Consider the following 22,704-nt stretch of genomic DNA (forward strand, 5'->3'; position numbering starts at 1 on the left):
CCTCGCTCATGCTGTCTCTGTCTCTCTCCCAAAAATAAACAAACATTTCTAAAAATAGTGAGATGAGCCTGGAGTGTTCACAGAGGTCTGAACTAGTATCCCCCACAAAAGAAGAAAGCCCCAAGTCACCTGATACAAGCCCGACAGGCCAACCTGGAGAAATTGCAAAAACACGCGACAAAGTGAAGCAAGCACAGGTAAAAAAAAACCTGTTGCATGAGATGAATTTTAAAAAATAAACAAATAGGGGCACCTGGTGGCTCAGTCGGTAGAGCGTCCGACTTCAGCTCAGGTCATGATCTCACAGTTTGTGGGTTCCAGCCCCGCATCGGGCTCTGTGCTGACAGCCAGCTCAGAGCCTGGAGCCTGTTTCAGATTCTGTATCTCCCTCTCTCTCTGACCCTCCCCTGCTCACGCTGTCTCTCTCTCTCTCTCAGAAATAAATAAAACATTTTTTAAAAATTAAAAAAAAAATCACACTGAGAAAAACCCACTACCATGAAAGATGATCACGGAAAAGAGGAAAATCTTGGCCTGAGAAAAGAATAAATATGGAGAAACCTGAAAAGGGCTTTAAACATGTTTAAATTCTTCAGTGTGATAAAGGAGGTAGAAGTATATCCTGGCAACAAGAACAGGACAGAATTAAACAAGAAAAGGGACATAATGAGAGGCACCTGGGTGGCTCAGTCGGTTGAACATCCAATCTTGGTTTTGGCTCAGGTCATGATCTCTCAGTGCTGTGGGTTCGAGCCCCACGTCAGGCTTCGCACTGACAGCACGGAGCCTGCTTGGGATTCTGTCCCCCTTTCTCTCTGCCCCTCCCCCACTCGTACTGTCTCGCTCTCAAAAATAAAATGAATAAACTTCATTTAAAAAAAGAATAGGGACATATGAAAAAGAACCAATTAAGAATCACAGAAGTTAAAAATGCATTTGTTGAAATAAAAACCCAGACTGACTCCTGAGATCGTGCCCACACACCTCCCAAAATAAATCAACCCAGAAAAAGCATGTCAGAGTGTCACCAGTGTCTGAGCAGAAAATAGTCTCCTACACAAGTGCCTTCCTGGTTTTCTCTCACCTCAATGACTTCCCCTATCAGAGAAAGCGTTTTTTCCCATTTGTGAACAGTCTGCAGAAAAGGCCCCACAAATCTGCTTCCTGAGATGCTCTGCAGGTTGACCGTGTTGTCATCAAGGCACTGGATAATCTCATCAACCGACCCCAAGATGTAGCCTCGCTCCTGTGTGCCTTTGTAGTACTTGACCACGGTGAACTTCATGTTCTCCCATGTGTCCAGGATTTCCTTCACAGCCTGGTCAGGAATACAAAAGAGTGGTTCGGGCACACACACTGCAAAAATAAAAACGGAATTCCAAACCCCACAGCAACTTCCTGAGCTTGCCTTCGGCCACCTGCTCAAGCCAGAGTCTGGCTCAGTTTTCCAGGTAAGCGGAGATCACGTCACCGTGACCCCAGTCATTACCGGTCACGCACTTGCCATGCACTTGCTATGCTATGTGCCCGGTAAGCACAACTGCACACATGATCGCCTTCAGTCCTCAAAGCGCGCTAGTGAAGGCAGGGTTATTACCCACGTTTTAGAGCCAGAAACTGGGTGCTCACAGATGGGGAGCAGCTCAGCCAGCCCACTCAGCACTAGAACCAGGGTCTAAGGAGGTCTTCTAGTCTGCCTCCTGCATATCTGGGAGACCCTGCTCCTGTGCTGACCGGTAAGCAAGAAAGGCAAATTACAGGGTAATATGCCTACTTATGATTGTACTCGCAACAACCAGCGGCAGCCCTGTTTATGTGCATGTGTACATTACATGTATGTGCACACATGTATGTGGTGTTGTGTACGTATGTACATACGGTATGTGTGTTTCTGTACATGCGCGTGCACGTGCATATATGCACACGGGTATATACGTTCTGTGCACGTGTGTTTATACGTGTTTGTGTGACTATGTATAGCACGTGCACGTGTATATATGTATGTGGATGCGTGTGTCTCCTCTGCATTTTTACGTATAGACTGAAATGCTACTAATAATTATCTTCGGGCGGTAGAATTGTGATTTATTTTGTCAGTTTTGTACCATGAACATCCATTCTTACTTTAATAAATACATTGGAAGTGAAACGATAATTTAGAATAAAAATTTAACCAAGGCAGAAGTCCTATTTCAAGGGCAAATTTTTTCATTTTATCATTTTTATTTTTATTTTTGAGAGAGAGAATACTAGTGGGAGAGAGGGGCAGAGGGATAAGGAGAGGGAGAGAGAGAGAGAGAGAGAGAATATCCCAGCAGGCTCCACACTCAGTGCAGAGCCCGACTCAGGGCCCAATCTTAGGACTGTGAGATCACGACCTGAGCTGAAATTAAGAATCAAGGGGCACATGGGTGGCTCAGTCGGTTAAGCATCCAACTTCGGCTCAGGTCATGATCTCATGGTTCATGGGTTCAAGCCCTACATCGGGCTCTGTGCTGACAGCTCAGAGCCTAGAGCCTGCTTTGGATTCTGTGTCTCCCTCTCTCTCTGCCCCTCCCCTGCTCGCACTCTGTCTCTCAAAAATAAACATGAAAAGAAAATAGTCAGAAGATTACCTGACTGAGCCACCCAGCCTCCCCTAAGCAAAGAATTTTTTATTACTCAAATAAAAGTGCTAGATAGAACACACACATTTTTACATTAAAAAAATAATTCTCTGAAACTAATATAACACCATATGTTAATTATATGGAATTAAAATTAAGATAAAAATAACTTTCTTTTCTAAACTGCTTTACAACTAAGAACAGCCTTACTTTCTCAATGGCGATCTCCTTGATGGCAGCCGTTACGATCTCATTGAGGACGTCTGTGTGTTTGTGAAGCTCCATGGCAAACATGTTTTCCAGGGTGAATGTGTCTGTCATTTCAAACACTACACCTGTTTTTTCCATAAGCTCTTTCCAATGCCTGAAAGCATCCACATTAAAACCTTTATGCTTCCTGAACTGAGTGATGAATTATTCCCACTTAAGTCACAGGACAAATCTCATTAATTGAGGACATCACTGAAATTGCATTTCCAGAGTTTTACAAAATCCCACTGGCTTCCAGAATCAAACCCAGGAAACAACATCTATCAAGAAATGCTTTTAGTCTTCATGATCATCTAAGAAAACATGCAGCTTTTAGCTTTTGGGAACCTGCTTCTGTCACATAGTGTGGAGACAGGTGATCTTGACCTCTGTCGGCTCACTCAGCCTGTTTGAGACCCCAGGGTAAGCTGTGAGCTGTCATGTATTTGGTCCATTTTTTAAAAAATGTTTAAGGTTTTATTTATTTTTAAGAGAGAGGTACAGCATGAGCAGGGGAGGGACAGAGAGAGAGGGATTCACAGAATCCAAAGACAAGCTCTAGGCTCTGAGCTGTCAGCACAGAGCCCAACGTGGGGCTCAAACCCACAAACCATGAGATCATGACCTGAGCCGAAGTCAGACGCTTAACCAATTGAGCCCCCCAGGGGACCCTATCTGGTCCATATTTAGCTCGCTCTTAAATCCGCACCAGGCAGGGGGCTGGCCGCTGGAGGTGCCCGTGACGAAAGGCAAGGCCCCTGCCCACGGGCACTCTGCCACCTGCTCGGGAGCACGACCAGCACACACTAACACAAACCTAGGCATTAAATAATCACAAACTGCTTCGAGAGCTCTGAGAAAAACCACAGAGGGAGAGACAGTAAGAAGGGACCCTCTATGGGCAGGAGGATCTGCGCACACAGAAACATCGAGCAGCTCCGCCCTCAACCTGATCCGGCCTTCTTTTAAGGTTCACATTTGGCCTGCGGGTTTGCCTGTTTTCCTTTTTTTTTAAATGGTTCTGTTTATATGGAATGAATATAATAAAACAGCTAAACATGGTGCTGGACTACCAAAAGGCCACGTATCCAGCATAAAAGCAGTAAGGGCCAGATCACAGAATCTTCTGTAAAAATCCGCCAAAAAATTAAAATTAAAAAACAACACCCAAACCAGAAATGGTCAGAAAGGAGACTCTCCCGTTCATCCCCCCATATTCCCAGGCCTAGGCGGGGGGCTGGCATCAAGTAGGGGTATCACCGCCCTGCTGGGGGCTGAGCGGGGGGGGGGGGGGGGGGGGGGGGGGGGGGGGGGGGGGGGGGGGGCCGGTGTCCCAGCAGAAGCAACACCGAGTCACCAGGGAGAAAGGGACTCCCTTCTCAGTTCCCCTCCACTCGTGGGATCACATCCAAGAGAAAGCTCGGCGCGGCTGGGGCCGGAACACCTCTTCACCGTTATTCACCTTGCGTCCAGGGGAGGCCACTGGCTGAGCCACAGGCAACAGTTTTAAGCTAAAGTTTTTTTATGTTTTTTTTTAAACTTTTTTAATGTCTATTTTTGAAAGACAGAATGTGAGTGGGGGAGGGGCAGAAAGAGATGGAGACACAGAATCCAAAGCAGGTTCCAGGCTCTGAGCTGTCAGCACAGAGCTGGACATGAGGCTCGAACTCAAAAACTACGAGATCACGACCTGAGCCGAAGTCGGACAGAGCCGACGGAGCCACCCAGAAACCCCTAAATGTTATTTTTAGAATTACCTTCTATTTGTGGCAAAAGCTTTTGGTTTCCCATTTATAATGTTTCTTCTTAGAACACATTCAAGTAAAAAAGAATCAGCTGATGGGGGGACAAGCCAGTAGTGACCGAACACGTGATACCGGCTAAGATGTGACAAAAACGGCAGGAAATGATCTAGGTCTGGGAAGCGCTGGGTTATGGCATCAGAAGAACAGGGAACGTTAGCTAGAAAATACTTCTTCTACCTAGCTGGGAAAACTGAGGAACGCGTGGATCAAAGTGAGCACGCCACGTGGCCTTGTAGAACAGGGACAAAGATGGGCTTAGAACCCACGTCGCCCTGGGGCTGAGGGCCGCCTGCGCCTGAAGAGAGACCCGCAGGTGTAGAGAGATGTCAGAGAGGCAGTGGCGCCGAAAAGATGCTTTCTCGCTGACGTCATCACAAGGACGGAAAGGGAACTGCTCCGTATGGCTTTCTTGGCGAACACAGTGACATCATTTGATGCCAATCCGTGACTCTCTCCCCACACGCTGGGGAACAGGACGGAGGGAGAGGATCAGACTCACACAGCCTCTGCTAATCCCTGTCCACACGGGGCCGCGTCCAGATGATCACGGACAGATGCGGAGCCAATCGCCTCCATCCCACCCCAGGACCTGCCGTTCTGTTGAAAACCCGGCGACACCTAGTCACACCTGCTCCGTCCAGTGCGGCAGCCACAAGTCTCAGGACGCTATCGAGCATCTGAGAGGTGGCGGGTCCCAAATGAAAGATGCTGTGGCCTTAAAACACACGCCGGACTGCAACATAGGTTTTCGAGAAGGGCATAAAATATCTTGTGAGTAAAGTTTTGTATTGGTTACATGTTGAAATGATGTTGTGTATATATTGGGCTAGTTAAAAAATATTTTTTACTGGTTTTCTTTTACGTTTTCAGTGCTGCTGCTGGAAAAATTTTAAATCACATGTCCGGGTCACATGTTTCTGCTGGATGGCACTGATCTAGATCCCTTGTTTTTTTTTTTTTTTTTAAGCGTTAGAATGAAGCATCTACAAATGCCAGCTTACATCTGGCAGTGTTTGTTTAAAAAAAAAAAAAATAAGAGAGGGGCACCTGGGTGGCTCAGTCTGTTGAGTGTCTGACTCTGGACTTCAGCTCAGGTCATGATCTCACAGTTCATGGGTTCGAACCCCACATCTGGCTCTGAGCTGAAAGTGCAGAGCCTGCTTGGGATTCTCTCTCTCTCCCCCTCACTCTCTGCCCCTCTCCCACTGGCATGGGTGTGCATGCTCTCTCTCTCTCAAAATAAATAAACTTTAAAAAAAGATTTTAAAAAATTAAAAAAATAAATAGGAGAATCCTTGCCATTGATAATTGAATAGAAACTTCACACAGAAACAATATCAGAGAACTACTGGCTGCAAATTTGGGTCCTGTGTCGTTGTTGAAACCTTGTACTTTGTCATCAGATCTGAGAAAGGGCAGATTTTAAACAAAACCTCCTCCCCCTTTCACAACAGCTAACAGGATGAAACGAACCTGTCTCTTAGTGCTTCATGCTTCAAGTCAAGTAGTAAAGGAATGGAGTCTTTGAAGGCTTTCATTTTTGCTTCCAACTGATAGGCCACAGCTAAGCTTCGGACCTGCCGGGGTAGCTTTCTGAGGGACCGGAGAAAACCATCAATTCCCTCCTGGAGGAACTGAACGTTCAGGTTGACCCAGAGGGTCTGAGACCATTCTTCTTTTGCAACCTAGAAACGGACAAGAAATAGTTAACAAGACCGCCTTTGACCGAAGCAGCCGCTACTTAACACTGGCTCATGCTCCCCCTTTACAGGTATTACCACCCATCTGTCCACAAACACCTCAGATGCAGAAAGGAACGATTGACTAAAGGCTCCAAAATACAAACAAAAGAATCCAACTTTTCCAAAGGCCCCGCCCAAATAAAGCCGTCTCTAAGGATGTGTGGAATCCAACAACCGGTCTTCCTTTCCAGGGAAGGAAAGTGAGAAGAATAAAGTCAGAAACAAGCATCTCTGAAATCATGGGGCTGCTGAGGCCTTAAAGCAAGTGGTTCACTCAGGTGCGATCATAACGTGCTTCTCTTTCCCGATAAAAACAGCAAAGGTTACAAAACGCTTATGATTTAGACACTCCTGCCTGATTATCATACCAAAAAGACTTTCTATGCTGTATCTGCCTGAGATTTAACATAAAAAGTACTGTCTTGCCTGAAATTCACCATCTTGGATCGTTTGCATTTGCAAGATGTGACATCCGGGTTTGACAGATTTGCTTCGAGTCACAAAATGTATTTAACAGAAAACTGTGTTAATTGATGAAATATACACATGGTAAATTTTTTTGACTTAGGTGTAAATGACATTAAAACGCATTTACTATTTTTCACTTCATCTTCTAAAAAGATATCAAAAGCTCAGTTTTCTGGATGATTTATTTTAGGTTTATTTATTTTGAGAGAGAGAGAACAAGAAAGGGAGGTGCAGAGAGAGAGGAGAGAAGGAGTCCCCAGCAGCCTCTGGCTGTCAGCACGGAGCCTGATGCAGGGTTTGATGTCACAAACGGTGAGATCATGACCTGAGCTGAAATCAAAGAGTCTGAGGCTCAACTGACTGAGTCCCCCAGGTGCTCTGCTTTCTGAATTGCTTTGAGAGGACACCCACATTTATTACCTCTTTTTTGAAAAAATTCAATGAGAGATAAATTAGAATGAAATCATAAAGATAAATTAGAATGAAATCAGGCATAGTTCCTATGCCTGAAACTATAGCGTGGCAATCATTATAAGGCCTTTTTCCCCCCACCCTCCTTCCCCCCCCGCCCCCCCTCCCCTGACAGAGTACATTTGTAAAACCACAACATTTGCTCCTTGACATTCTCGAAGTTCGGCAGTGCTCAACACCTACCCCGGGGCAGCCAACCATGATGGCTGAGGGCACTTGACCTCACTCACTGGCCTCAGTCTAAACCCAGGGCCCTGATGCGGCTTTCCTGTGGGGCCTATTCTTCCAGACCACCACCTCACCCCTGCCTCGTTATCCTCAGCCAGCCGCCCCCCTGCCCATCCTCGTCTCCGCTGATGATCCTGCTGTGCACGTCCCCGGAACATGCTGTGCACATCCAACATCTCCCACTAGAAGCATCTCTACACACACACTCTGCCTTCCCCATACCTGCCTCCTACCTGAGGCCGCATGCTTACCCCACCCTTTCCCACCGACTCAAGGACGCCAGACATCAGTCAAGGAAGTCGCCCCTCGGTCTCCTCTCCGCCGAGTTTCCTCCTTGCCGGATCATCCCCTTCGCTATGCAACCCCCCACTCTCATTTCTCCCACCTTAAAAAAGTTATCCTGACCCCACGTCCCTTCCACCCACTGCCCCTCAGTTCTCTGCTTCCCTTTGCAACAAAACACATGGGGAAAGCTGTCCAGGTCTGGTGTTTCTGATTCCTCTCTTCCCGTTCCCTGTCTCAAGCTTTACTGAGGATTAGCTGGCGTGGGGACACAACTGGACGTGTGTAAAGTGCACAACGTGGCAAGTTCTGGCCTGTGTGCATGTGCACGGGACGGTCACCAGGGTCGAGATTGTGAACTCGTTCGTAGCTCTCAGAGGTCTCCTCCTGACTCTCTGTGAACCCCCTCCTGCCCCCAGCAAACACTGCCCTGCTTTCCGCCATGATAAATTCATTGGCGTGTTCCAGAATTTTATAGAAATGGAATCATCCAGGACGTACTCTCTTATATTTCAGCAATGAGATTTTGAGACCCGTCCATGTTGTTGCCCTGATCCATCAGCAGCCCAGTCCTTCCTAGTGCGGAGTAGCATTCCACGTGATGGCCGTGCCGCAGGTTCTTTATCCATCCACTCGGGGGGCATCTGGGATGTTTCTGGTCCCGGTCTATTACAAACAAGGCTGCTGTGCAGGTGTATGTACAAGTCTTTGCAGGAACCCAGGCTTCCTTTCCTTGTGGGCAATACCTTGGACTCACTCTAATCAGGCATCCACGACCACTGCTCCATCAAGATGTTTCTTTCCAAGGTGACCGTGGCCTCCACGACATGAAGCACGGTGGTCATTCCTCATCCCCCTCTCACTTCCTCTGATGCATTTGGTGCAGTTGACAGTCGCCCCCCCAAAACCCTTTCCTCACTTGACTTCAAGACCGTACACCCATCCGTTTGTCCTGTATCCAACCCCCCACGTCACCCATTCTCCTTTCCTCTTTGGGCATCTTCTTGTGGTACGTGATGCTGGAGTGCTCCAGGCTCGGCCCTTCTTCTTCTCCATGTACCCCCCAGCCAAATGCATGACCCCCTGGGACCTCAGAATGTGATCTTATCTGGAGGTCAGGTGTCTGCAGGTATAGTCCATGAAGGTAAGGTCATGCTGAAGTAGGGTGGGCCCTAAATCCAATGGGTGCACCTGATTCGGAGTCTTGCTCAAATGCCACCTCCCTGGGCCACCTCCTTCCCCCTTGGGGCCCCATGGCGCTCTACCATATTCCTGTCACATATCAGAGCAATATGGCAGTTCATTCGTGGGTCAGCGCGATGGTTACTTTTATGTGTGAACTTGACTGGGCCACAGGGGCCCAGATGTTTGGTTAAACATTATTCTGGAGAATGTTTTCCAGAGTGTTTCTGGATGAGATTTACATTTGAAACAGTGGTTGAGTAAAGCCGATTTACCTCCCCACTGTGGGCGGGACTCATCCAGTCCACTGAAGGATGACAGAGAAGACCGGAAGGAGAGAGAACTCTCTCTCTCTGCCTGCCTGTCTTCCAGCTGGGCCATCACTCTTCTCCCGCCTTTAAGCTCAGACCTCAGCTGGAAATACACCACCACCTCCCCTGGCTCTCCAGCTTGGTGACCGCAGATCTCGGGACTTCGATCTCCATAACTACATGCGCCGATTCCTTGTAATAAATCTATTTGGTGCCTATTGGTCTGTTTCTCCGGAGAACCCAGACTAATGCAGTTGCCTCTCCTGGGGGTTCAAGCAGGGCAGGAATGGGAGGGGCAGATGCAACTCCTTTCTGGAACCCCACTCCCAACCAGCACAGCGCTGGGCTGTACAGAATGGAGTGAAGAGATGGAGGGATAAATAAATGAATGGCACAAATTTGCATTGGGAACATATGCTAAAAAGAGGCGTCCGAATGTCATGCTATTTGCTACTTTTATTTTTTTTTTTTAATATTTTTATTTATTTCTAGGAGAGAGAGAGAGAGAGAGACAGCGTGAGCAGGGGAGGGTCAGAGAGAGAGGGAGATACAGACTCTGAAATAGGCTCCAGGCTCCGAGCTGGCAGTCAGCACAGAGCCCAACGTGGGGCTCGAACCCACGAACCGCGAGATCATGACCTAAGCGAAAGTCGAACACTTAACCGACTAAGCCACCCAGGCGCCCCAACTATTTACTACTTTTAATACCTTTTAATTTCTTAAATGGCTCACCCCATTCCTTCACCTAGCCCCATCCACAAGAGAATTTTTTTTATTATTGTGGGAAAATATACATAACACGACACGTACCATTTTAACCACTTCTAATTGTACAATTCGGTGGTATCGAGTATATTCACCATGATGTGCAGCCATCACCACCATCTAGTTCCAGAACTTTCTCATCACCCCAAATGGAGACCCCGGATCCATTGGCAGTTACTACTTCCCAAGAGCCAAAGCGAGAGCTTCCACAAAATCCACCCCAGGCCCTTCATTACCGTGGCATCAAACCCCACCGGGCATAGTCTGCTCCCACACTGCCTTTAGGGAGGGGGGTGTGTGGCCGGACACTCACCTTCAGCGCTTCGTAGAGCTCATAAATGGACCTCAGCCCATTCATTTCCTTCTGCACTTTGAACAGCTCTGGGTACATTGTAATTGGAAGATCAAAAAGTTTCTCAGCATTAGCCAACTCCTGGCGGTTCTTTTCATGTCTCGTGAGTTCCTTTTCAAAAATGGCTAAGAGTTCTACTCCTGGCGAATAAGTAAATCAATAGGCTGATGAGGGCATAACAATTGAAGATACACAAAATTGAGGAAGAAACCATAGGCAATGTACACAGAAGCCGTCCAGGAAGACACGTTTAGAATTACCATGACTTTCTCTCTCTTTCTAATGGAAACCAGAGGGCCAGGTACATATGCAAAATTCTCCAGTTAGAAAATTCTGCCTCCTGAGATGCCAGGGTGGCTCAGTCAGTTAAGCATCTGACTACGGCTCAGGTCATGATCTAGCAGTTTGTGAGTTCGAGCCTCCCATTGGGCTCTGTGCTGACAGCTCAGAGCCTAGAGCCTGCTTTGGATTCCGTGTCTCCTTTTCTTTCTGCCCCTCCCCTGCTCACACTCTGTATGTCTGTCTGTCTCTCTCTCTCTCTCTCTCTCAAAATTAAACATTAAAAAAGTTTTAAGAGAAAATTCTGTCTCCTTTACATTATCCTTCTAAGTAGCCCAACTTGGGCTGCACATTAGCCCCCAGGAAAGCTTTAAAAGTCTTGGCATCTGGCTCACCCCCCAAAACAGGACAGTTCGACTATCTGGATCTGGACTCCAGGAGTCAGCAGGTTTTTCAGGATCCTCAGGTGACCCCAGTGGGCAGGCAAGGTTAAGAACCGCTGCTCCATCCCACAGTCCCATAAAATTCTTAAGCAAAACATACTCCAGTGTGAGTGTCCTTACCTTTATCAAGATCATCACCAACAGAACCAGGGCCTTCCCGGTAAAAGCGATTTGCAAATTCCTCTATCTGCTGTCTGTAGTTTAATATTTCAGCTCGAGTAATCTGAGAAGGGGCGGGAGGGGGGTTTGCACTGATTTATCCCCATGGCTCTTTGTCCGTATTGTTGCTCAGAAAGCAAAAAATGCAAAAGGTACCTCTGTGAACGTTCTCTTTATGCCCCCAAGAGCATGCTCCACGTTCACGGAGTCGTTGAACAGATTTAACCACATGCTCTCAATACCGTCAGCCAGTTCTTTCTCTGCATTGGGAGGCTGATAAAGAAACAGGACAAACAATAATATGGTCAGCAATGTGGAACTGAAATGCTGGCCAAAGCTACCACCTATGATTTCCACTCCTGATAACAGCAGGCTAGGTCACTTGAACCCACAGGGGGGAAAAAAAACCAAAAACCTGCTTGATTAGAAAAATTATCTATTTGGGGCACCTGGGTGGCTCAGTAGGTTGAGCATCCGACTTCAGCTCAGGTCATGATCTCCCGGTTCAGGAGTTCAAGCCCCGTGTCAGGCTGTCAGTGCAGAGCCCGCTTCAGATCCTCTCTGCCCCTCTCTCTGCCCCTCCCTTGTTTGTGCTCTCCCCCAAATAAATAAATATTTTTTAAAAAGAAAGAAAAATTATATATTTATGATGAAAAACAAAATCAGGACAAAATCATTTTTAAAAATAAGCAAACAGAGAGAGAGAGAGAACCTAGAGAGAGAAGCCCTTCATAAACTAAGACCCAGCTTCAAATCAACTTAATCTCTAATTAAAATAAAGTGAACGCCTCCAGCTGTGCTGTGTCAGGAGCAAAACCAACCCCCGCCCCCCGATGAAATCTAACAGCATCTGGAGCCTCCGATTCTCTCTACAAATTTGTCACATATAACGTCCAGAACTCAAACAGAAATAGCAGATACGCAAGGGATCAGAATGACTTGAAGGAAACCAAGAGACACACAGACCATATAAGCAGACCCTAATGGAGTTTAAAGACACAGAATTTTAAATAATTTTACTTAGTAAAGGAAACAAGAGACAGAATTGGGAACTGTGATTTTAACTATAAAAGTGCACATTTTGCACACTGTGCACTTTTATGATGCAAAGATCTCTAGCTTTCAGGGCCACTGCTCAGTGAAGGAGCTCAGAGCAGTCAAGGGACATCAAGGCTGAAATACAAGCATAAGGCAAGTGCAGCCTTACAACAGCTATTTGCTCCTTCGAGTTTGTTTCTCCAGCTGATTCCTTCTGTGTACATGTGAGACACAGAATGCAAAATTTTGTATACAGTTTCCGGGAGAGGCCAGACCCCCTCCTCAAACTCCTCCATCGGCTTCTACAGTTCCTTTAAGCCGCCCTGAACAACGGTAATAAAGACAACTGAATTATCACCACTACCCATTTTTTTAATCATCTTAATCCTCTCTTTCTCTGACTCTCCTCCCTCCCACTTATTTTGCAAAAGTTCTTTATTAAAGGAAATTAACACCGAGGAGGAGGAGAAGAAGAAAAAGAGGAACAGAAGGAGGGAGGGGGGAAGAGGGGAAGGAGGGAGGAGGGGGAGGAGAAGAAGAAGAAGGAGAATCGACATGGTCTGCAAAAAAAAAAAAAAATACAACCTGAGCCATGCAAGATCAAGAAATAATTTGTTTTCATTATTCTAAACAATTGTGGGGTTGTTTTTACATTTAAATTTTATTACTTAAAGTAATAGTTGAGAAGGATTTCTGAAAATGGTCCTAGAATTCAACCCAACTGTAAAAATGCTTAAGAAAATCAATGGGGCACCTGGGGGCTCAGTCAGTTAAGCGTCTGACTTGGGCTCAGATCATGATCTCACAGTTCATGGGTTCCGGCCCCATTTCGGGCTCTCTGCTCCCTGCACGGAACCCACTTCGGATCCTCGGTCTCCCTCTCTCTCTGCCCCTCTCATGCACGTTCTCTTTCCCACTCTCTCAAAAACAAATAAACATTTAAAAACTTTGAAGGGAAGAAAAGCATTCACTCACGAAGAGGTTGTACAGCGCCATGGTGCGGTACCGCTCCTGCACATCCCTGTATCTCAGTTCCATGACCAGAGATTTACTTCGAATTTCTGCAATGGTTGCAAGGACAAACTTGAGGTCTTCAAGGGTACTGGGGCTCTTCTTCAGGTTTTTGGCCAGGCTCTATAGAAAGAGAGGTCGAAGGACGCTAAATAAATCTAGAAAAAACCATTCCCAGACGAAGCCCTGATGATTTTCTTGGAGGTAGCGTAATTAAAATCAGTGATCTGCTACCTCTATCTCTTCATGGAGGTGATAGAGCTCCTCCCTGGCAGACTCGTTGAGAAGCTTCCCAAGCGAAGTCACCCAGGACCTGGCGTTCTCCTGGACCGTGTTTGCCAGGGGCCCCAGCTGTAGTCTGACGCAGTGCTCATCCTTGATTAAAGGGTGGCGCGTGACTTCATGGGCAATCTTGGAGTAGAACTGCAACTTTTCATCATAGGCCACGCAAGGGGGTTTCTTGGAGGCGAACTTCTCCATCACGATGGCTTTGTCCAATTTCCAGAGAGGTCGATACTTCTTCCATTTTTGGAGGTACTTCATAAGACTGACCAGGATCCTGTGGACATTTTGGGGGATCATGACAGCTTGTTCGATGATCTGAGGGTTCAGGGAGATATCATTGTAAAAGCTTATGATGACAAGTTCTTCTTCCTCCCCCTTCTGAGGAGGGCATTCTATACAGCTGCCATTCATCCATCGAACAAAATGCTGGCAAAAAAAGAATCGGGAAAATACATTTTCAGTATTTATTTTGCTTCGTACGTACATAGTCACGTGAGTTCAGGAATGAGACTTGTTAGTAATGGAAATCACTTTCTTATTAACAAATTGTGCTCGATTGCAAAAATGACCACCATCCTTTGTTCCTCCCATCATCTGACGAGGTTGACAAGGTTGTCTATTGTAGGACATCTACTTTCCCATCCCGGGGTGCACGTGACTTAATATGACCAATGGAAAGGGGCAGACGTGCTGTGATGTCGATTCTAAGACAAAAGGCTTGTGTGGCCCAGCATCTTCCCTCTTGCGCTCTTGAAATCCTACAACCACCAGATGAATGCACTTGAGCTAGCTTAGTAGATGAAGGCGAACCTCACCAAGAACCATGTGTGGCAGCCGATCATCAGACACGTGACCCAGCACAGCCAAGGCCAGAACCACCTCTGGGAAAAACCCAGCCCACAGAACCGTGAGCAAAATACACAGTTCTTGTTTTAAGCCACTAACACTTAAAGTGGCTTATTATTGGGGACTGTCTGGCTGGCTCAGTTGGTTAAGCATCCGACTCTGGATTTTGGCTCAAGTCAGGATCTGCATGGCTCGTGGGTCCGAGCCGCACATCAAACCGTCAGTGCAGAGCCTACTTGGGATTCTCTCTCCTCCTCTCTCTGCCCCTCTCCTGCTTGCTCTCTCTCTTAAGATAAATAAACTTAATAAAATAAAATTATGAAAAAAGGTAACTTTTAAAAACAATAATAGCCATCCACTTCCCAGAGTGTGGGTGAATAAAAGCTCAGTTTCCATATTTACAGATGAAGAAACGTAAAACTCAGGAAAACAGACTCCCCAGTGTCCCAGAACAGACCTGCGAACTTGACATGCCCATACTGCACAGTCAAGTTCCCCTTTGCCTTTGGCCAAGCATCATTCATAGCAACAGACCACGGGTGCAGTACACGTAACTTCTCTGAACTGTTTCACCATCTGTAAAACGGGAATCTCAACAAGTACCAACTCCACCACTACCACTATTACTCGTAGGTAACGTTTACATAGAACTTTGAATTGCCAAGCACCACGCTCAGCTCTCCGTGTGTTACATCTTTTAATCCCACCGACAACTCCAGAAGGTAGACTGTATCATCCTCTCCACTTAATAAATGAGATCCTTAAGATCCTGGTTAAAAATGTTTGCTCATTTCGTTTTCAGTCATGAAATATGAACCCTGAGGCTCAAAAGAGGGAGTAGTTAAGCCACATTAAGTTAACTCATCAAAAAAAAGTTGATTTTTGTTAAGGAAGTACATTTCCGACATTTTACGAAAGGAAAGTAAAAATTCTTTTCATCTTAAAGAAAACATTTTTGAACATAAAATAATGCAGGATTCACCAGAACCCTCAAATCCATCTATGGGGGGGGGAGGGGAGGAGTTAAACTGGTATAAATGCTGTGATTAATACCCAGAATGTTTCATAGAGAGTCTTTCCTATTTATTTACCCCTTGAAATTGTTGTTTCCCTGTTCAAAGATGCAATGATATCACATCTACAATGTAAGAGAATTTACAAAATTGAGGTTTAATAACTTTACTTGCACAGATTATCAAATACACGCTATTCATTAATTTCCAAGTACAGTGACTTTCCATCTACAATATCTATACTCATGTTTATGCTTTAAAAAATGCCTGAAACATATTTGACTTTCTGAACAAACCAAGTAAAGAGAGAATGTTAGTGTTTTGAGGGGATGGGACATCTCTCATCCACAAAAATGGCCCCACTTTCCCGTTGCTGGTGGGACATGAACTATGGGTCATTTGCCAGCAGACAATCATTTGACCACGTCTACATGGTTAGAGCGAGCTACACGCCAGATGCTGCTGGAGGTGCTGGACAGACCCACAAGGTCCACGCAACGTGCGTTGTAGGGGCACAAGAGAGTCATGGATAGAGGAGCATGTAAACACACCCGGAAAGGTCAGAGAGTGGTGGTTGATGGGCCAGATGACCGGAGACGGACCGGGTGATGGGACAGAGAACGAGGGAGAGGAACCATCAGGGAAAAGTCTGGGGGCAGAAATCTCCGGGCAGAGGGAAGAGTTTGAGTGACCATTTCAAGGAGGAGCAGGTGCTACTTCCGGAGGCACGCAGGGCTGAGCCCGGGGGAGCACAGGACGGCAGGCAGGTGCGAGGCTGGGGGCACAGTAAGGAGTTCAGGTTATGTCCCACTGCAATGCAGAATCATCGGGGGATTTTACACAAGAGATCTGACGTGAAGGGATTCGTATTTTAAAGAGAGAATCCTGACCCCCCTGTGGCGGAGGATGGGCTGTGGAAACACGTGCGAGGGTCCAGGGGAGGGGTGCTGGGAATCAACCAGACCTCCACGGGCGGGACAGAGGCGGACGGGAAGACACACAGGAATGAAGGCTGGCTTAGGTTTCTGGCTCGCGCGTCTGGGTTGGTATAGACGCCGCTCCCTGCAGCAGGGAGACTGGGGGGGGAGGGGGAGGGGAGCAGGCTGCTGGACAGGAAGTCAGGAATTCCACCTTGGACCTGCCAAGACCAAGGTCGGAGGGGACGCATCAAGAAGCCCAGAGACTTGAAGAGCAGGTGTGCAGTAGAGAGGTGTGGGTGGGGACTGGCCGGGATTACGTGGAGACAAAAGAGCAGATCAAGCCCTGGGACCCCCGGGCTCTAAAGGGCTGGAGGAGGAGCCCGGAGGAGTGCAAGAGTCCGGAGAGGCAGCCGAGCGGGGCCCGTGCTCTCCGCGGCCGCGGCAACCTGCTCCCCAAAGCCGGCGGCCTGGCGGTCTGAGGCCACAGCCCCACTGTGAACCCACACATGCTTCTCCACCCTTACCTTGGTGATCTCCACGCAGTTTCGGACACAATGGACGCACATTTTGTCTATCTCGTTCGCGTTGGGGTGGAGGATGATCTCGGGTGCCGTCAGGATGGTGTCCGTTTGGAACAAAGGAACGTTTCCAAGGATTAAAGAATTAAATGACTGCAAATTCCTAAGAGGGGTTAATAAAAAAAAAAAAAAAAAAAAAAAAAAAAAAAAGACCCAGGACTCACTGGAGTGGAGTATATCCAACACTTGACGGAAACGGCTAGGGTCACAAAAGTCACATGTGAAAACCCCCTATGAGAAGTAAGACATTCCAGTGTTACAGCAGACAGGTTATGCCACATTTTACTATGTATTCCCGTTTTGGCCCACATTTATACAGGGCTCATTCCTACTTTGGAGAAGTGAATATCCATTAGTTGAAAGACACTTGTGGCCACTCAACAGTGTCACTGTTAAGTGATGACTTCCCAAAGCTGTTCCACATGGTTCGGGAAAGATGGTCTTCAAACTGGCTTTGTCTTCCCCCAGAAAGGGCCCCACTCCTGGTCCTCAGGATTCAGATAAAACGTGGCCTCGGTGGGGGGGTTCCTTGGCACCCCATTATAATAGTTTGTGGCTTTATTTCTTTCACAGAAACCATCTTGGTTATGTCTGGCTTCCTTGTGTTTTGTGTCTCTCCTATGAGCATGAAAAGATCCAGACGAGAGGGGCTCTGTCTGGTCCAGTGCCTGGCACGTGCAGGCTCTAAGAAACCTGTGAGTGAATGAGTGCATGCATGGATGGATGGATGCATGCATGGATGCATGCATGGATGCATGCATGGATCGATGGATGGATGCATGCATAGATAGATGCATGGATGGATGGATGCATGGATGGATGCATGCATGGACGGATGCATGCATGGATGGATGCATGGTTGGATGGATGCATGGATGGATCAAGGGAAAATATAGCATCTTAAAAGAGGAACCACTGTCAGAGGTGCCCTACATAAGGAGCTCCTGCAGGAATCTAAGTTAGAAGCAATAATGAAAAAAAAAAGATAAATGTGTAGAAAACAGATTTTTGTGAAGGGCCAACTTAGTGAAATTTGTCAAACTGGGTCCAGGAAGCAAGATAACCAAAGGTATTTATTTTATTTATTAACATCTTGTTCCAAAGTGGATTTTAGCAGCTCACAAGAATACTTTAACTGCAGTAAAAGACCCTAAAATCAAAGTGGGATAAAAGAAGAAAGGAAAGAGACACTCATCACAGACGTTTAGTGAAGCAGTACTGGCCCGGGTTCACATCCTAGCCCTTCTTCTTACTAAGTGTGGGTGTGGCCTTAGGAAAGTCACTTAATCTTCCAACACACTGTGAAAACGGGGATGAGATTGTAAAAAGAGTATAACACGAGCCTGGTGCAGAGTAAGCTCTCATACATGTTAGATTTAAATATATAGAGATGGGGGGTGTAGTGTGAGTGAGTCAAGAATGAGACTAACAATGCAATCATACATACCTCTACATTTGCTGCATTTAGGCTACAAATTTGGTTTTAAGTTTCCTAGCAGCCAGGGAGAAAAGGGAAAGCTTTCAAGTCAACAGTTCATGGCATCCACACCATTTAAAAACAAAACAACAAAAAAGGAGACAAAAAGAAAAATAATATTTTCTCAGGAAGCTAAGCTCCAAAGGGACACTAGAGAAATTTCTTCCGGGGATCCTTCACAAGGAAGACATTGAATTTCCTAGGCTTGTTTCCCAGAACTTTCCCAAGAGGGATACTTTCCTCTTCTGAACGTTGAGGGAACTAACAAGAACATGAGCCAAATTAGAAAGTCGTCCTTCCATCCTGTGAGCATGCTTCGACCAGAAGGCAGACTTACTGTCCAAGTGATTTCTATTCTGCACTTTACGACCCCTCCTTTAACTATTCCTATATGTAAACTCCATTCATCTACGCATACCGCCTTTACAACAGGAAACAAGATTAACTTACTTCAGGATGAGTTTTGTCAAGACGTCATAAATTTTATGTTCCCAGTATTCGTAATAGGAGGCCAGTTTGGGAGCCTTGCCCGTGTTGGTGTGGATGACCAGTCCCTCGACTTTGGTCAGCAGGGGCCCAATGGCGAGATACCACCTGACCATGTAGTCCACATCTTTGGCCCTTTCTCGATCGATGTGCTCAAAGAATTCCTTCACACCTGTAGGAGAAGGCCTGTTAAAGTTCTTCACAAACACAGGGACGGACAGTACTCACAGGGCTATCCAAACATTAGCTGTGTATCTTAGAAATACAGAAACAGCCTCTAATCTGGACTGAAGACAGAAAATAAGTCAATGCCAAAAGTCAAGACATGCCCTAAGCAAAAAGTAAGTGACAACACAGGTGTGGGTGCCCAGCACACACCACCTGCAAAAGGTGGCTTCTATATTCTTTGGGCAATCTTGTTTTTCTTGAATTGCTTTTCGACTCATCTAAGACCACTTAAAAGACCTCATTTGAACAAGTGAGCCCATAAAAACACAATCTATGTTACTGTGATAAAGTTATACTAGTTTTCACAGAGTCAGGAATTTATAAAACTAAGCAAGACATAAAACATGGCAAAAAGCAAGAACTACTCATGATCCTTTCAAGTAAATGACGAAGACGTTCAGGAATGGTTTTATTCCGTTCATGGAATAAATGTGTGTGTGCGTGCGCGGTCACGACGAACAGGTTTTTTCATTTCTTCTGGAATCAGAGACACAAGAAATCATATCTACCTGGGAGTTCTTCCCCACTTTTAGGTGCTGGATATTTAAAGAGATTTACAGACTCTATTAACGTCAGCCTGGAAGAAATGTCGTCTGAATTCTTATGAATCTGGTGGACAAGGGACTCAAATTTTCCAATGGCCTGTTTGCACCGAGTTATGTAGTCAGCGATACCTTTGGGGGGGGGAGAATGAAAGGGGGTAAAAAGACATTTGGCTTTCAACTCTTTCTTTCCATACCCTGCCAACCCACAGGGTTGAATGTTCATGGTGGCATCCCTTCCCAGGAGGGACCCTGCTCATTCCATCCCCTTGGGTCTCTGTGGTAGCAAACATCTGCTTAGCACCCTTAGAGACGGAGACAAGGAGCCCTGTTCTCAGAGTCAACCCAATGTTACATTTTCTCTGCTCAAATGTTAGCAAACCATCATCTAAAGCACTGTGAGGAGAAAGAGAACGGTCCAGCTCTGGTGTCTTCTCGTTGGTATGTCAGCCTGAACCTGCTCTGTACCCTGACCCGCCTACATCGCCTTTGGCCTGTTGCTTAGAAAAGTAACCAGCTGGGACACCAGGGGGGCTCAGTCGGTTAAGTGTCGGAGTGCAACTCAGGTCATGATCTCCCCGCTCCTTGAGTTTAAGCCCCGCATCCGGCTCTGTGCTGACAGCTAGCTCAGAGCCTGGAGCCTGCTTCAGACTCTGTGTCTCCCTCTCTCTCTGCCCCTCCCCTGCTAGCTCACTCACACACTCTCTCTTTCTCTCAAAAATCAATAAACATTAAAAAAAAAATTTTTTTTAAAGAAAGAAAAGTAACCAGCAATAACATGAAGAGTAAATCTGGATTAAGCACAGATGTTCGGTCAGGTAGGGGTCTAAGCATATTATGATGTCATCACATTTTTACAACAATCCTGTGAACCAGGTACTAAGATTATGCTGAATTTACAGACGAGGCTACTGAGCCTTCACAAGGTTGAGTCACGTGGGTGGAGCTGGATTTTTAACCCAGGGGTTTAGCTCTGGAGCCCCAGCCCAAACACCCATGTTCTCCACACAAAGGAGAAAGGAAGAAGAAAAGGAAATGACAAATAAAAGAGGGGAGATTTGAAAAGAAGGGAAAGAGGAAGAAGGAAAAAAAGAAGAGGAAAAATGCCTTTTATACTTAAAAAAGTAAAAGGAACTTCTACTTCCAGGAAGAGGGAGGAGACATGCTTTTCCTTATTCCTCCTCCTAACCATAGTTAAGAACCTGTACATTATCAAAAAATATAAGACTCTAAAAAGTGGAAAGAAGCCAACTGGCTAGGGACCTTGGGATCCAAGGAATGAGACAGTGATGAATTTCCTGGGTTCTTTTTCCTTCTGTATCTCAGACATGGAGCTGAAGAAGCTGGCAACCGTTAATGCCAACCCCCCCCCCAAAAAAAAGCCTGTTCTCTTTAGCCAAAGGACCAGGAAAGGGACGTCCTGCCAAGAAGAAAATTTACACAGTCACTCCTCTACTCTTGCCAATGCCATAGACAAAACCATGACGTCACTCAAATTCATGCCAGTAAGAGCCAGATGAAGGGCCTAGATTTCCACCTTCATAAAACTGTGATGAGGCACCTCAATGCCTCTGCCCCTCGCGGCTGTCATGGTAGTATCGGAGAAGGCCATGGAGGCAGACAAAATTAAAAATTAATTGTATTTCTATAGACTAGTGTCAAACACATGGACGCCAAAATTAAAAACAGAGTATCATTTACAACTGAACAAAAAATTAAATACTTCAGTATAAATCTAACGAAACAGGTACAAAACTTGTATGTTAAAAATGACACAGTGCTAACGAAAGAAATCAGGGGCTGGTTAGGTGGCTCAGTTGGTTGAGCATCTGACTTCAGCTCAGGTCATGATCTCACGGTTCACAGGTTTTTGAGCCCCACATCAGGCTCTGTGCTGATGTCTTGGAGCCTGGAGCCTTCTTTGGGTTCTGTGTCTCCCTCTTTCTCTGCCCCTCCCCTGCTTGCATTCTCTCTCTCTGTCTCAAAAATAAACATTTTTTAAAATAAGAAATCAAAAATCTAAATAAATGGAAATATATACCATGTTCATGGATCATAAAGCTCAACATAGTACAGGTATCAGTTTTCTCCAAATTGATATACAAGTTGACATAATTCCCATCAAAATCCTAACAAGCATATTTTGGTAGATATAGACAAGATTATTCTAAAATTTAGAAAAGCAAGGGAACTGGAACAGTCAAAATAATTTGCTTAAGAGAAAAAAAACGGGAAGAATCAGGCTACCTACCCAATTTCAAGACTTACCACATAGCTACAATAATCAAGACTGTGACTCTGGCAGAGGGACAGACACATAGATTAACAGAATAGAGAACCCAGAAACAGACCCATACAAATATGCCAACAGGTGTTTTACAAAGGTGCCAATGCAATTTAATGGGAACAAGTCAGCCTTTGCAATAAATGATGCTGAAGCAATTGGACATCCATAGTCAAGGAGGAGGAGAAGAAATAAACCTCACATGAAGCCTCACACTTTGTACCAAAAAATAAAAAAATTCAAGACTGATCACAGACTTATCTATAAAATGTAAAATTATAACACACTTAGAAAAAAATAGGGGAAAATCTTTGGGATGTCTAGGCAAAAAGTGTCCTTAGACTTAATACCAAAAGCATGATCCATACAAGGAAAATTTGATAAATTGGGGTTCTCAAAATTTTAAACTTTCGCTCTGCAAAAGATGCTGTTAGGAGAATGAGAACACAAGCTACAAAGTGGGAGAAAATATCTGCAAGCCACATATCCAACAAACAGCTAGTATCTAAACCGTATAAAGAACTCTCAAAGTGAAAATGCAAACAATATAATTAGAAAGTGGGCAAGAACACAGACATCTCACCGAAGAAGATATACAGATGGCAAAGCAACACACGAAACTATTCTCAGCATCATTCCCCAATATGGAAATGC

General features: G+C 45.7%; 1 protein-coding gene across 1 annotated transcript in view; it reads right to left on the reverse strand.

Annotated features, from left to right (window-relative positions):
- Nucleotides 1–22,704, reverse strand: part of DNAH10 (dynein axonemal heavy chain 10) — a 143,977-nt gene that overhangs the window by 78,116 nt on the left and 43,157 nt on the right. Inside the window, exons 17-27 of the mRNA XM_039218596.1 lie at nucleotides 19,734–19,898; nucleotides 18,961–19,168; nucleotides 16,980–17,136; nucleotides 13,626–14,102; nucleotides 13,356–13,514; nucleotides 11,499–11,615; nucleotides 11,304–11,406; nucleotides 10,423–10,601; nucleotides 6,134–6,345; nucleotides 2,817–2,970; nucleotides 1,085–1,318 (exon numbers count right to left, since the gene is read on the reverse strand). Coding sequence (XP_039074527.1) covers nucleotides 1,085–1,318; nucleotides 2,817–2,970; nucleotides 6,134–6,345; nucleotides 10,423–10,601; nucleotides 11,304–11,406; nucleotides 11,499–11,615; nucleotides 13,356–13,514; nucleotides 13,626–14,102; nucleotides 16,980–17,136; nucleotides 18,961–19,168; nucleotides 19,734–19,898 — 2,165 coding nt within the window. The remainder of the gene's footprint in view (nucleotides 1–1,084; nucleotides 1,319–2,816; nucleotides 2,971–6,133; nucleotides 6,346–10,422; nucleotides 10,602–11,303; nucleotides 11,407–11,498; nucleotides 11,616–13,355; nucleotides 13,515–13,625; nucleotides 14,103–16,979; nucleotides 17,137–18,960; nucleotides 19,169–19,733; nucleotides 19,899–22,704) is intronic.

This window comes from Hyaena hyaena, unplaced genomic scaffold (genome assembly GCF_003009895.1).
Source record: "Hyaena hyaena isolate Hyena2069 unplaced genomic scaffold, ASM300989v1 scaffold_0, whole genome shotgun sequence".
NCBI classification, from domain to species: Eukaryota; Metazoa; Chordata; class Mammalia; order Carnivora; family Hyaenidae; genus Hyaena; species Hyaena hyaena.